Source organism: Gavia stellata, chromosome 4, assembly GCF_030936135.1.
Source record: "Gavia stellata isolate bGavSte3 chromosome 4, bGavSte3.hap2, whole genome shotgun sequence".
Lineage (NCBI taxonomy): Eukaryota > Metazoa > Chordata > Aves > Gaviiformes > Gaviidae > Gavia > Gavia stellata.
The window spans coordinates 70203348-70216491 of NC_082597.1; the positions used below are offsets into that span (position 1 = coordinate 70203348).

At 45.1% G+C, this 13144-nt stretch overlaps 1 protein-coding gene across 1 annotated transcript; it reads right to left on the minus strand.

Moving 5' to 3' along the window:
* Positions 1-1078: 1078 nt before the first annotated feature.
* Positions 1079-11329, minus strand: LOC104257203 (aldo-keto reductase family 1 member B1). Its single transcript, XM_059815957.1, has 10 exons — positions 11244-11329; positions 10309-10476; positions 9662-9778; positions 8259-8336; positions 7750-7872; positions 4260-4366; positions 4045-4126; positions 3404-3487; positions 2508-2590; positions 1079-1720 (listed from the first exon to the last, which is right to left on the minus strand). Exons 1-10 carry the CDS (start codon positions 11307-11309, stop codon positions 1678-1680), a joined length of 951 nt encoding a protein of 316 aa, XP_059671940.1. The 5' UTR covers positions 11310-11329; the 3' UTR covers positions 1079-1677.
* Between the last annotated feature and the right edge of the window lie 1815 nt (positions 11330-13144).

Consider the following 13144-nt stretch of genomic DNA (forward strand, 5'->3'; position numbering starts at 1 on the left):
ATTAGTATGACTCCTTAGTACCTTTTTATCAGTACCAGGAAACAAACCACCAACTTTGCAAATAGCTGGAGAACAACTGCATTCATGGTGCATTTTAATGTAGCTCAGTTCCCTTTAATGTACGCTACGCTATGCAGTTATGGAATCAGAATCCTAATGTTTACCATTTAGGGGTGGTTATGCATTGACAGTTCTGGTGCCTCCCTTCTTTCATCTGTTCAGAAAGAACCATCTTTCTGCCAGGCCTACACAGCCTCCTTCAGAGGACAGTTCGCACTCTAGATCAACTTCAGACCTTGGAAAAAAATTTACAGGAACACATAAGACAATCACCCCAACACTAGCCACTGTTTTTCCAAGTGCCCAAATGCATTTTCTAAATGGTCTTAAGCAGCTCTCAGAAGGCAACAACTTTAAAACCATTACCTGCAAGTATTGTGAAAACTGTAAGAAACCCAAGGAACAAACACACCTCAGATGTCAAAATTTGGGTATAAGCTTACTTTCCTGTCCTCCCAGAACAGAGCAGTAAGTTTCTGATCTGCTAGCTCATGATACAGAAGTTTCTTGGAAACACATTTTCACTTTATTTGCAAATGGTTGCTTGTACAAGCACAGCAGTCTTCACTGCATCATGTGCTGCTTGCTTGGAAGGGGCAAGTTTTCTACTGCTTATTTATTAAACAATTCCATAGGATTCTGAGCAGGCTTAATGTCTTCAGCTGAGTAAGTTTTCTACTAGCTGAAATATACTATCACCTCAGCAAAATAATTTTTTTTATTTAAAAGACCAATTTAAACATTTGATATGTCTGACAGCTCATATACTAAACAGCTCTATTTAAAGAGAGGCTCGAGCAGACTCATCAGTGGCCACAGGTTCATCACACTCAGGTGTTCTACATGTGCACTAGCATAAGAACACCAGATAGCTACCAGGAAAAATGTAAAAAGTTAACATCAACACCAGATGATTTCTTGGGGGACAGTAATTTTCCTTGCTTTTCTGTAATCTCTAGAGACAGCTGATACGATACAGCTACTCTAGCATTACTACCATTAGAGCATTGCTGAAATAACCATCTCATTACACACAGTAATGAAACTATGTTTTATTATAAGCAAAAACAGCTTTTATATCACCAAGAAACCAGGACCTATACACTTTTCAAAGAGCTACCCATGTAGCAACTGCTGTACTTAGAAATCAACTTGTACTTCCAATTAGAGAAAAAAAAGCATGGAGTGTTACAAAAAGAAACAAAACCAAACCCAAAAGTAATCAGAAAAAAGCAGACCTCATATTAATTATGTAAAACCTGCCATATCCTGGTCCTTCCAGACAACAATAGTCACTAGCTCCAATTCACAGTATTCCAAAATAAAAGTGACCCCTAGTTCAAACTTTCTCAATGTTTTCTGCTCACCAGTTCCAGACATGCAGCTTTGCAGAGACAATCTGCTAGTCCACACAGTGTGCTCTTCAGAACCATTTTAGCATTTCCTTCTTCCAAAAAAGAAAAACAACACAAAGTCACCAAGTACATACACTGCATCTTTGTGCAGGGGAAAAAGAAAAAAAAGGGAATCTGATGCAGTGAGAAAGCTATTGTAGACAATTTATAGGCAACAGCAGAAGCGTATCTGAGAAGACTGGAGAAAGGCAGGAAACCATCTTCAGTATTCTGCATTGAAAGGGTAGTCCTTGTGAGTTTTGCACCTAAAGGAAATCAAAGAGGAAAGATTACCTCATGTCTGAGAACTACTATATGCAGCTGTAACCACTGTAAAGAGCCACCAAGGGAGGAGCTGAACTATATAAAAGCAGAGTCAATTTGTTTCTGTCTTCCTTGGTGGCAAGCTGCATTTGTAAACAGAAAGATTCCCAATTGCCTTCTGTTGTTCAGGCTCTGACCACTTCAGGCGATGCGACCTTGGTGCTTTGTAGACAACCAATTCAAGGTTTCACTGTTCACTGCCAGGAAGACCTTTTTTGCAGCCTTCCAACAAAGACTTTGTATCTGGCTTTAGGCTTCCAAGTTGCAAATCTTTATATTACTTTTTGAATGTCCACCCACTTTCCCAACCACTCCTGAAGAACATACAGACAGTTATTATAATATACCTAAGGGTTATGGCAGAAAGACAAAATAAATTTCACAAGCAAAATCAATCAAGAATTTGAGTCTGCATCACACTCATTTCTCCAATATGGAGAAAATAAAAATTATGAGTAAGAAGCCTCCTGTTGCAATTTCAGCTACAAAAAGTTTCTTGGGAGGCTGACTGAAAATGAAGTTTGCTTTATGCTCATCATGATTTGGTTTATAACATCAACATTTAAAATCTTACTCTGAAAAGTTATTTTGAGTATGACCCCTTCGGAAATTGAGTTTGCACATCCTGAATTTCAACCAAGCCTGGTATCTATAACTTCATATCCTAAACTATGACATACTGATAACTTAAGAGCTTGGAAAAAAACCCCACCAAACACTGCCACTTACGTGCTCATTGCACAGACTCTCCAGTTTCTATTAAAGCTGAGAATAGTTGCCATCTCCTCTTTAGTCAATTCAAAGTCAAACACCTAACAAGAGAAACAGCTAGAAATCACGTCTCTGAACAAATCAGAGATTGTAAGCAAAATCCACAAAATTAAAGAACAAGTCCATGGTGTAAGGGTGCTTGTTAGAAGGAACAGCTGCTTCATGAAGGAGAGAAAGGAAAAGACAGCTCTCTGGATTTCTGAAATTACACTAGCTGGGGTTGGTAAGGGAGCAGGGAGAGGGAGGAATTAAAAAAAAATCTCAAGTTGCAGTTACATGTGCCAGTCGTTTTAAGAAGCTTGAAGAGCACTTAGTGTGCAGAATGCCTCCATCCTCCATTTGTGAAAGATGCATCTTTCTCTCCTATTCCAAAGGAACATCTACAAGACGTTCATATTCCACCTAATGCAACTAAGTGTCTTCCAAAACCCTAATAATGGTTTCAGTTAAGGACCACTGAATCAAGAGCAGAGACATGCTTTATGGACACCAGGACTATCTTCTTATCAGTACTTGCTCTACGTAAGCCTTTTGTGGCGTGCTACTGCACTTGGGCCCCAAGCAAGCTCTAGCAGCCGATTCATCCACATGATACAGAACAGGAAGCATCACATAATGTGATAGTTAAGATCATCAGCAAACTGTTTCCAAAAGCTTTGTTCACTCCTGCTCTGCAACTGTAACCTTAAGTTTAGCTCTCAGTAGACTGTAAGTAACACACAGAGAGAGAAAGCCCAGTCCTCTTGCCTGAGGACAACTTAGGAAGGGTAAGAAAGGATCACTGCTTGCTCTGCAGGGAGAAGCCATGCCATCCCTGAACACGCCATGCACCCAGGTCACTCCTAACGACTCACCTTGAAGTTCTCCACAATGCGCTGTGGTGTGACAGACTTGGGAATCACAATCACGTTTCTCTGGATGTGGAACCGAATGAGAACCTGCAAGATGAATTCCATTAAGTCAGACAGAGGATGGCTTTTGTTCTCTGGCAAGCAGAGCCTGTTCCAACAGTTGCTTGCTGTAAAATATACAATTCAGCCAAATTAACCCATTTCAGCAGAGCTGCATTTCAAATCATACCTGAATTCTAAGCAGCACTTTCTAAAGTGCAAATACAGAAGTGGTGGAGCCTCACTTAGAGGGCCTCATTTCCCATTCAGTTTAGTGATACTCAGTTCCTTTCTTTCCCACCTAGACTTTTAATAGGCTATACAAGGAAGGGTTCACTTCTCTGCAATACGACTTGAGACAGGAAGACTGAAACATGGCAGCATCTGAAGACAGGTCAAGAAAGTGTTTCTTGTGGATGGTCAGAGAGCCCTTACAAGCATGCATTGAAGGCCACACAGTAAACAAACCTGCATTGCTATTTATCACCACAGAAGAGCACCACCGTTGACAGTGAATGAAGAGCCAGCCTGTCCTTTACATTGTCATCAGCTGGCCTTTATGTTGTGTTACAGGAAGGGATACCCACTGTCCGGCACCTACCTACCTGTGCTGGTGTTTTGTTGTGCTTGGTTGCAATCTCTTTGATCTTGGGGTCATCCAGAAGGGAAGGATCCTCTGGCTTAGCCCTACACAGAGGAAAAATAGCAACAGAAATCTGTATTTAGATGAATGATTAACGGTGCACTGTCTTGAAGCACTGTCTCAGTGCTTCAAGCATAATCCATGCCAGTTCCCTCACAAGCTGCAAGGCAGCCTTACCATGGCCTGTCAGGAGAGCCAAGCGGACTGTATGCTGTCACAGCAATCCCTTTGGATTGACAGTACTTGATCAGCTTCTCTTGGGTAAGGTATGGGTGACATTCAATCTGCCAACATAAGAGTACAGAGATTGACAGGGATTTAACTGCTTCAACATGTTCCAGGGATTAGTTTTTAATCAAATCAAAGGCTTATTTTTGTTCTAACTTATAGTTTCTATGCAATATTATGCAGCCTTCATTTTCTCTGTCCCCACCCCCTTTCTACTATTTGTAGTTCTCCTTGCAGTGAAGGAATCAAGGACTGTAACACCACTCCTTAAAACTTTGCTGATCCAGATAATCTCCAACATAAGGGATCACTAGCTACATAATTGCTTAAATGAGACAGTTCAGTAAAATGCACACCAAGAGAACTGTAAAATCATAACAACAGGATAGCAGACCAGGAAGCACAAAGTTCTCTTTTCATCCCTAATTAAACATGCTATAATGTTGTGGGGTTGGTTTTTTTGTGTTTTTTTTTTTTTCAACTACCATATTAACTTCAATACCAGTATTGTTTCATTCGTTTTTATTTGCTTTCTGTTAATACTCATGCTCAATACCTCCAGTCTGTAAATAGTGAGAGTGGCTAACCGCTACGCATTTTCACCCTTCAGCTTACCGTCTATTATAGACTTTTTATGAATGCATGTGTGCTTACTGTGAATTTCCCTAAGAATATATACATAACAGAACACAGACTCCTTAACAGTGGAACTATTTTGGCAAGCTAATGCCCAGATATGCAGTATGGAACAGGAATTACTCAAGTGTCAGGAGGCAGTGAATAAACGTGAATATTTGATACTTAGCATAGAGCAACTTTCAGGATAGTTCCACACCAGAGCGCACTACTTTTCTTTCAGCAGGCAACATACAGAACCTTTTTGACTACACGTCATTTAAGCCTTCTGGAGCCTGCCACTGCATTCTGAGGGAAGTCCTTGGAAACTTGTGCTACTGGCAGGTGGAGCAAGAGAGTGCAAACCATGGGCTCAGTTTACAGCCTCAAGTGCTTTATTTGTGGTTCTAACTGCTTGCTGCTATCAGAAACCTGCATGGCTGTTTCCCTTCTGGGGCATATTGGAGTATTAGACAACAGAACACGTAACTCAGTTTTTGGGACAGATTATACATATTTATTTTGCTTCAGCAGTTCCAGAAACACAGCTACTAAAAAGTAACAGGGCATCTAGTTATTTTCTCAACTATCCAATAGGTACAATTTAGGTGATATAAGCAAGGCAAAGGCATCCTTACCTGTCCACTGGCACTCAAGCTGAAAAACTTCTGAGCTACATTATCTAGTCTTATGTTTGGACCAGGGTGAAAAGCCTATGATGTACACTTAAACTAGTATCTTAAGCTATTGCAATCCACACTGTGTGACAATGATAAAGTATTTAAGAGTTAGATTTCCTTACTGAACAAAGTACAGTATCATTGTAATGTAATTACTACATTGCCAACTTAATTTCTCACCACTAATGAAACCAATGTCCACACTGACTGCATTCAAACTAAGAAGAGGAATGACACTAAATACGGGGGATTATGGATTACACATGAAACACCTGCATAGAGAAAGTGTTTGCAGGAAGCACTATCACACCAACTGCTAAGTGTTAACAGACAAGCTTTCAGGCTTGCAAGCATTTCTTCAGAAGCAGTAAGTTTTGAAGGACAGGGACCAAAGACCCACTGCTCTGAGCTTAACTTGATTACTATAATCAGAGAGCTTGAACATTTGCAAGTGTGAGATACAAGGTCAGTGACCTCTATGCAAGAGACAAGGGTAATGATCAACTACAGTGATAGTGGCAATGAGGTGTAGCAGATGTGGAAAGCTATCATAAGACTTCTAAGTACCCTAAAAGTACATTGGGACTGATCATGAAAATACATAGAATTATGAATGTTGAACTTGTCAGAATGTTTCAGATTTATTGAATAGACTTCCAGAAAACAATCCAATTACTTTTCTGAAAAAAGGTGTTAAAATCCCTTTTCAGTACATATGCTCAAGCTACCACAATAAATTAACCAGTTCTGAGACTGCAATCCTTCAAATGCCATAGCAATTAAGGACAGTCTAGATAGACCCCATAGGGGTCTATCCTGGGACCTGTCCTCTTGAACAACTGGTGCCAGGCTATAATCTTGTCAAGTTCACAGGCGATGCCAAATTGGGGGAAAACCAGTCAATACACTCAAGGGCAGGGCTGCCACTTCAGCAGGACCCACTCAGGCAGGAAGAACAGGTCAACAAAAGTAAAGAAATTCAACAAGGCTGCACACAAAGCCCTGCACCTGGGATGGAAAAGCCCCTCGTAACAACACAGGCTGGAGCCTGGCTGCCTGCAAAGCAGCTCTGCCAGAAATGATCTGGGGGCCATGGTAGACTGAGCTGAGTATGAGTCAATAGTGAGCCCTGGCAGCAGGAACACAGCCAGTAAGTTGCAGGAAGTGATCATCTGCCTCTACTCAGCACTTGTCAGATCACATTTATAATACTGTGTTCAGTTTTCCCCCTTCCCAGCCCCCTCAGCAGAAGAAAGATTGACAGACTAGCATGAATTCAGCAGAGGGCCACCAGGATGGCTGGGGGCTGGAGAACCTGCTGTATTGGGAAAGGCTGAGGGAGCTGGGCTTGTTCAGCTCAGTGAAGGGAATGCTTCAGGTCTCCTAGCAGCAGCTTTTCAATACCTAAAAGAAGGTCATCCAAAGACAAGCCAAGCTCTTCAGTGGTGCGTGGTGGGAGGACAAGAGATAACAGGCATAAATTGAAACAAGAGAGGTAAGAAAACTCCCTCCCTCCATACACCCAAGGCAGGGGGTCAGGCAGTGGAGTACACTGCCTAGAGAGGCTGTGCAGTCTCTATCCTTGCAGGTTTTCAAGATGGATAAAGCCCTGGGCAACCTGGTCTGATCTCACAGCTGATGTTACTCTGAGCTGTGAATTACAGCAGATTGTCTCCCACAGTCTCCTGCCATCTGAATTTTCCTAAGATTTTATTCAAGTACTGTCTATATACCTGGACACTTCTACTCTATGGCCTATGTTGCAACTCCATTTCCTCCTTCCTCCCAACCCTCATTAAGTCTGTAAGCAGTCTATAAAGCATGTTGTTCTTCAATATATATATATACACACACTAAATTTTACTCTACTTCAAGGTAGTTTTAAAGCTCATCTGAATTTCATCCCCCCCTCCAAAAAAGGGATTCTGGAGCCACTCCTTGCTAGATTTCCAAGAAGTAGTGCAGAAAGTCCACAAAAACCCCCAGTACCTCATGCATCCAGAAGCAGTTAAAGGGTGGGATTCAGAGAACATGTTGCATCTACTCCATTCTTTCTTTCTATAACCTTATTTCATAATAAGATCTTAATAATTCTAAAGAAAAACAACACCCAAACATTTGCCTGCTATCACTTTGTAGCCTACCTGGTTATTTGCAGGCTTGTATTTCAGTCCTGGTTTGTTCAAGATTCTTTCAATCTGCTCGTGGTTAAAGTTGGAGATACCAATGGCTTTTACCAGACCAGCATCCACCAGCTCTTCCATGGCCTAATACAAAGAGGAGCAAAGTCAGCATCTAGTGTACATGACAGGACCTGAAGAACATGTTCTCCTGACATGGCTTATTTCCTTCAGGAAAAGCACAAAATATGCATTTATATTTTCAGAGTTTAAGTTTAAGAAAAAAACCAGAGCACTAGTATTTGTGCCATGTCTCCCACTTCAAAGCTCAAAGAGTCGTTCTTTGAGACTGCAGAAATTCACAGCAAGTTAGAAGTGGAAAATAACGATACCCAACAATCCACTATTGTACCAGTGACTCCTCCCAAGTAGTTCTGCATACATGAGAAAACTTAGACTGCTGAAGGTAATGAAAACATGGAGGAGACTACTGAGGACAGAAGACACGATTCTCCTGCTGTGGCTAAACTTACCTCCCATGTGTGTAGAATATCTGTGTTGCTGGGTATTGACATGCCTTTGTCATCTGTGGGAAAAAGCTCCTCTCCTGCCTGCCAGTGAGAAAGAAAATACTTGAAACACTCTTTGATGGGAAGTCATGCTAACACCAGCTGAAGACTAGGATACCACAAACTCCTACTGCAGGACATAGTAATACTCATTATCTACATATGGATTAGATAATACTAATGTTTATTATCTACATTCTTCAGTCTTTCTTTTGCTTTGCTTTCGGGATTATGGCATTTTTGCCAGCAGCCATCCTGATAAGGACAGGTACTTCTACTGGACTCAACAATGTTCTCTGTTTACCAATATACATATGGGGAAACCATAATTCTACACGTTGAGACTGATAGCCAGTTTACAAGTTTGTATTTTTGTAATACAGAAAGCAGAGTTCATATGTGGATATAGTGGAGTGTTTTATTAACATGTGTAATAAGGAACTACCTAGGACCTGGAACATGTTCAGTCTATATTGGACCAGATCTGCTGACAGGTCTTTCACAGGGAGGCTCATTGTTTAAGTTGCTGGCATAGGGAATGTTAAAACAGCCTGCATCCCAGCTAGGACCTACATGCCAGGTATCAAAACCAGCTGTTTTCTACTGACACATTATTACACCACAACACATTTTTCACTTTGCTAGTTCTTCCCATATGAAACTAATTTTCAAAATACAGATGCTATGAAAAGCAATTGATCTCAGAACCAACAAGTAGAAAGAAGATTTTGATCAGGCTCTAAAAGACAGACTGAGCTTAGACATACTCAAACTGAGACATCAGTTCCTTTGCATGCAGTCAGTAAAAGAGTTAGGAACTAGAAAGCTTCACCTTTCGAAATCCAAGGTCTGTGGAACACTAAGGCTCCTACAGCAAAGGTCAGTTCAATCTGTACTGTATTAAAGGACTCAGTGATTAAAGACAGAAACATTCCCTTGTTCTGTGATTCTGTAACATGCAGAGGAAAGCATTTCCATCAGGCAGCAATGCACAACCCTCCTTCCCACAAAAAGGAATCACATCACTTCCAGCTGAGCATACTTTGTATTTGTAGAAGACAACACATAGGCAATAATCAAAAGGAGAGCAATATAACTTATGCTTGCAGCAGGGAAACCCACCCCTAGTTCAAGGTCTACCTCTTACATGATCAAAAGGGCAGAGGATGCTGTGCAAGAAGGAATCTCAGAGGTAGGGATGAACAGCCTGGCTCACACAGCCGGAGTAAAGCTGAGCACCAGAGCAGAGCTGGTACACAACAGACATGATGATCTGTATTGGCTGGAGCAATTACTGGGCTGTAAAGCCATACAGCTCTTCAAAACTGCCAGTCACAACAAAGTCAAAGGCATTGCTGTTACTGTACCTTAAAACCAAGAGGCCAGTGGATGAGGTAGAGATCCAGGTAATCCAGTTTCAGGGCAGCAAGAGTCTTCTGGCAGGCTCCCTTCACTAGAGGTTTGTCATGAAACGTGCACCATAGCTAGAGACAAAAAGCCAAGGCACACCATGACTTCCTAGGTTAAACCACTTGGAACCCTTCTGTCCTGTTCCAGAGAGTGCCTGTCCCCTTTGGAAAGTGATGTGGGGTTAGGTCATCCTACCAATCTTCAAACTGGGCTTGCTCTGTGAGCAAGGCTGGCCCGTGATACTGAGGGTGGTATGTGCAGTGGCAGCACACATGACTGAACGGTGTCATGGCAGACAGCAGAAGTAGTCTGCTTCCATTACTTAAGACTTCATTTAAAAACTACCTACTAGAAGGTCAGAAACTGCATGAAAGAGGGCAGCATAACTTCATGCCAGAAGTTCAAAGCATCACCCATGTCAGTGGTACATACTCTGCGTAATTCTCCATCCAGGACGAGGCAAAGTAGGAAGCTTGTCTCAGGAGTGACTTAAGTCACATTCTGACTTGTTCCATGCTGCACCACAGAGTAGGAAAGTAAAGAACCAGGGGGTTACTACAGAAAAACAGGGGTCTCCTGGGATCCTATACCACCAGATCCATACCTTACTGACAATGAAGAGGTCCTCTCGTTTCACAACACCTTCCTTGATTTTTTGCTGGATCCCATCCCCAACTTCATTTTCATTTTGGTACACATAGGCACAATCGAAGTGACGGTATCCAGCATCAATAGCAGCCGTTACTGCAGCTGCTACTTTCCCTGGAGGGGACTGAAAAAATAATATACAAGAAACTCTTAATCAATCTATAATGAAGATCTTTTTCCTAGCAAGATAAAATTAAGAAAGACACCCATTTAATGCCCCAACTAAAATAAAGCAAAAAACACCCCAACAGCATCAAAAAGGCCTCCAGTTTTCCCTGCAGCATACTTGAGTCTGTATACACCTTGAAGACAGGCTCCTGAGCTCAAAACCAACCTTCAGCTGTTCCTCTGTCACCCCACTCCCAGGCAGGGCTCGGGCCAACAGCTTTGCAGAGCTGAGGCCCCAACACCAGGACAGTTCTCTAGAGTCGGGCCAAGGCCTCCTCACTTCCCCATACCACTTCTAAGAGCAGAAGCCCTCAGCAGCTGCCAGCCAGGGGGGTTTAGGGCAGCTGAGGGGCCTCAGCAACCCTCGTCCCTGGACAGAGCCCTGCAGCGGCGCAGGAGCTCGGGCTGCTGCGAGGGGCCAGCGGGCAGGGAGGGACCCTCGGTGCCAAACGCCGCAGCGGCACCGCCGTCCCGAGAGGCGAGCCCCGGCCGGGATGTCGGTGGCGCCGGCAGCGCTGCGCCCGGGCCCAGGGTGGCCGCAGGGAGGGGCCCCGAGCCGGGCCGAGCTCCGACCCCGGCGGCCACGGCTGCGCCCGCAGAGGCCGAGCCGACCCCGGCCGCACTCCCTCCCTCCCCTCCGCGGAGCTGGGGAAAGGGCGCCCGTCCCGGGCCCCGGCTGGGCACAGCCGGCGGCAGCCGCCCTCCCGCCGCGGGCCTCGTTACCTTCCACGTGCCCAGCCCCAGAATGGGCATCTTGGCCCCGGTGTTGAGCTGCACGTAGGTCGCCATGTTCCCACACACCACCCGCAAGCACCACTACGGCAGCTGCCGACCCGGGGCCTTTAATAGCGGCCGGGGCCGCCCCGCCCCTGCGCGGCGCGGAGGGGGGGATGGCGGGGCGGCGCCGGCGCTGTACCCCGGAGCGCAGCTGCGGGGCCGGGGCCCGGGGCCTGGGGCCTGTGCAGGCCACGGCGGGGGTCCGGGGCGGCGGCTGAAGGCCTAAGGAGGGCGCGTCTGCGAGCCCCGGCGGCGGGGCCAGCGTCACGCAGCGACCCGGGGTGTGTCAGACGGTGCTTCAACCGGGGCTGCGCTGACTTCACGTGAAGAGCGTTCAGTGTGCGGTGCTCGGTCGTGCCTCCGCACCCGGCTGGTAGCCCTGCCGCAGCACCTCGGTCCCTTGATGTCACATCTCGGCCGTCCCCGGGATGGGGGTGACAGAGGGCACTCGAGACAGAGGTGTCCCCCGGCGCCCTAAGAGCTGTTTGCGGGTTGTGAGCCTCAGGCCAAGGAAGGGCTGAGCCCTTTGCTGGAGCAGCACGGCCCCACGACAGGGATGGCGGCCTGGGCTGGTCCCCCTTGTCGGAGCCTTGTGACCCTGCGTGCTGATGCAGTGAGATGGCTGGACAAACCTCGGCATGGCTGGCGTGCGAGAGCAGGGAGCACCCCGTTCCCTGCTCCAGATGGGACAAACGCAGCTTCCACTTTAGGGGAAAGTGCGCTGTGGCTGTGGAATAATTTAGGATAAAGTCAGTTAAAAAACGTAATTTTATTTTGAATGTTGCGAGAGGTTTTTTTAAAGTGTTTTGAAAGTCGCAGAAGAGGAACAGTGACTTTTTAATGAGTGACATAATGATCAAATTGTCCCTCCATCTTTAGGGAGGTGCTGAAGGCATTTCAGAATAAAATGCACGATTGTAATCATACGTGGTAGGTGGCCAATAATCTCACATCAGAAACTGGCTTTGAAATTTTCGCAGACAAGCGTACACTGTTCTGCCGAAGAGGTCGCAGCGCAGTGGAAAAAACCAGACTTGCCCGGGAGGCTTTGCTGCTTACTCACACGTGGAGTTTCTTCAGGTGCGAGCGTTTGCTCTGGGTGCCTCTCCCAGGGCAGAGGCCCCTGCTTTCTGCAGCTTGGTATTTTTTGCTCCATTTAACCAAGGGCGGGCAAGGTAATTGGTTTTCCTCTTTAATGTTCCTCCTGTTTTGTGTCAGCGCCATCAGCCGTGCCCGGCAGGATGCGATGTGTTTTCACTTGGATCACGAAAATGTTATATAACTCGGTGCTTATCTCTTACCGTTTGGGTTTGGTTTTCCCTGCGGTTTCTTGTCGGAGAGATGTCTCCATCTTGTCACAAGAGGCTTTGGGCAGAAGTTTTGTGTTTTGTTTTTGCTGTTGGTTCTCGTGAGTGGGAGACTGTCCCCTCCCAGCTGTAAGGCAAGTCAGCTTTCCGCTGTTTACCTCTGCCGAAGGCCTGGCGGGGGCCATCGCATGGTGGCAAGGCCTTTGGGGAAGAGAAAGTACTGCCTGTGTCACCGGGTGACAGCCAGCTGGTAAATCTTGTGCGCTGTGTCCTTGATAACATGGCCAGCTGTTTTTTTACAGGGAGGGCTGGAGATGAGGAACTGTGTGGGAGAGGAAGGTTTTTTCTCTTTTTTTTCTTGATCCGGGAGTGAGGTTTTGCCCTGAAACAGGATGCGTAGTATCATGAGGTTTTTGGTTTGTTTTGATGACTTTGCGTTTAGTAATTGTAATTTCAGCACAAGTTGTGACTTTGGAGGCCAGCAGTGTTTGGTATCTGAGAAGAACGGGGTCCAAAATAATGGAAGTGTGTATGTCCTGG

Bases quoted from the DNA above. Each gene is read 5' to 3' on its own strand.
- LOC104257203 (XM_059815957.1), bottom strand. From the start codon at position 11,309: ATGGCGACCTACGTGCAGCTCAACACCGGGGCCAAGATGCCCATTCTG. The intron at 9,779-10,308 runs GTATGGATCTGG...TTTTGTCTCTAG, and splicing joins ACCTCTTCATTGTCAGTAAG to CTATGGTGCACGTTTCATGA. The intron at 7,873-8,258 runs GTAAGTTTAGCC...TCTTTGTATTAG, and splicing joins ATATTCTACACACATGGGAG to GCCATGGAAGAGCTGGTGGA.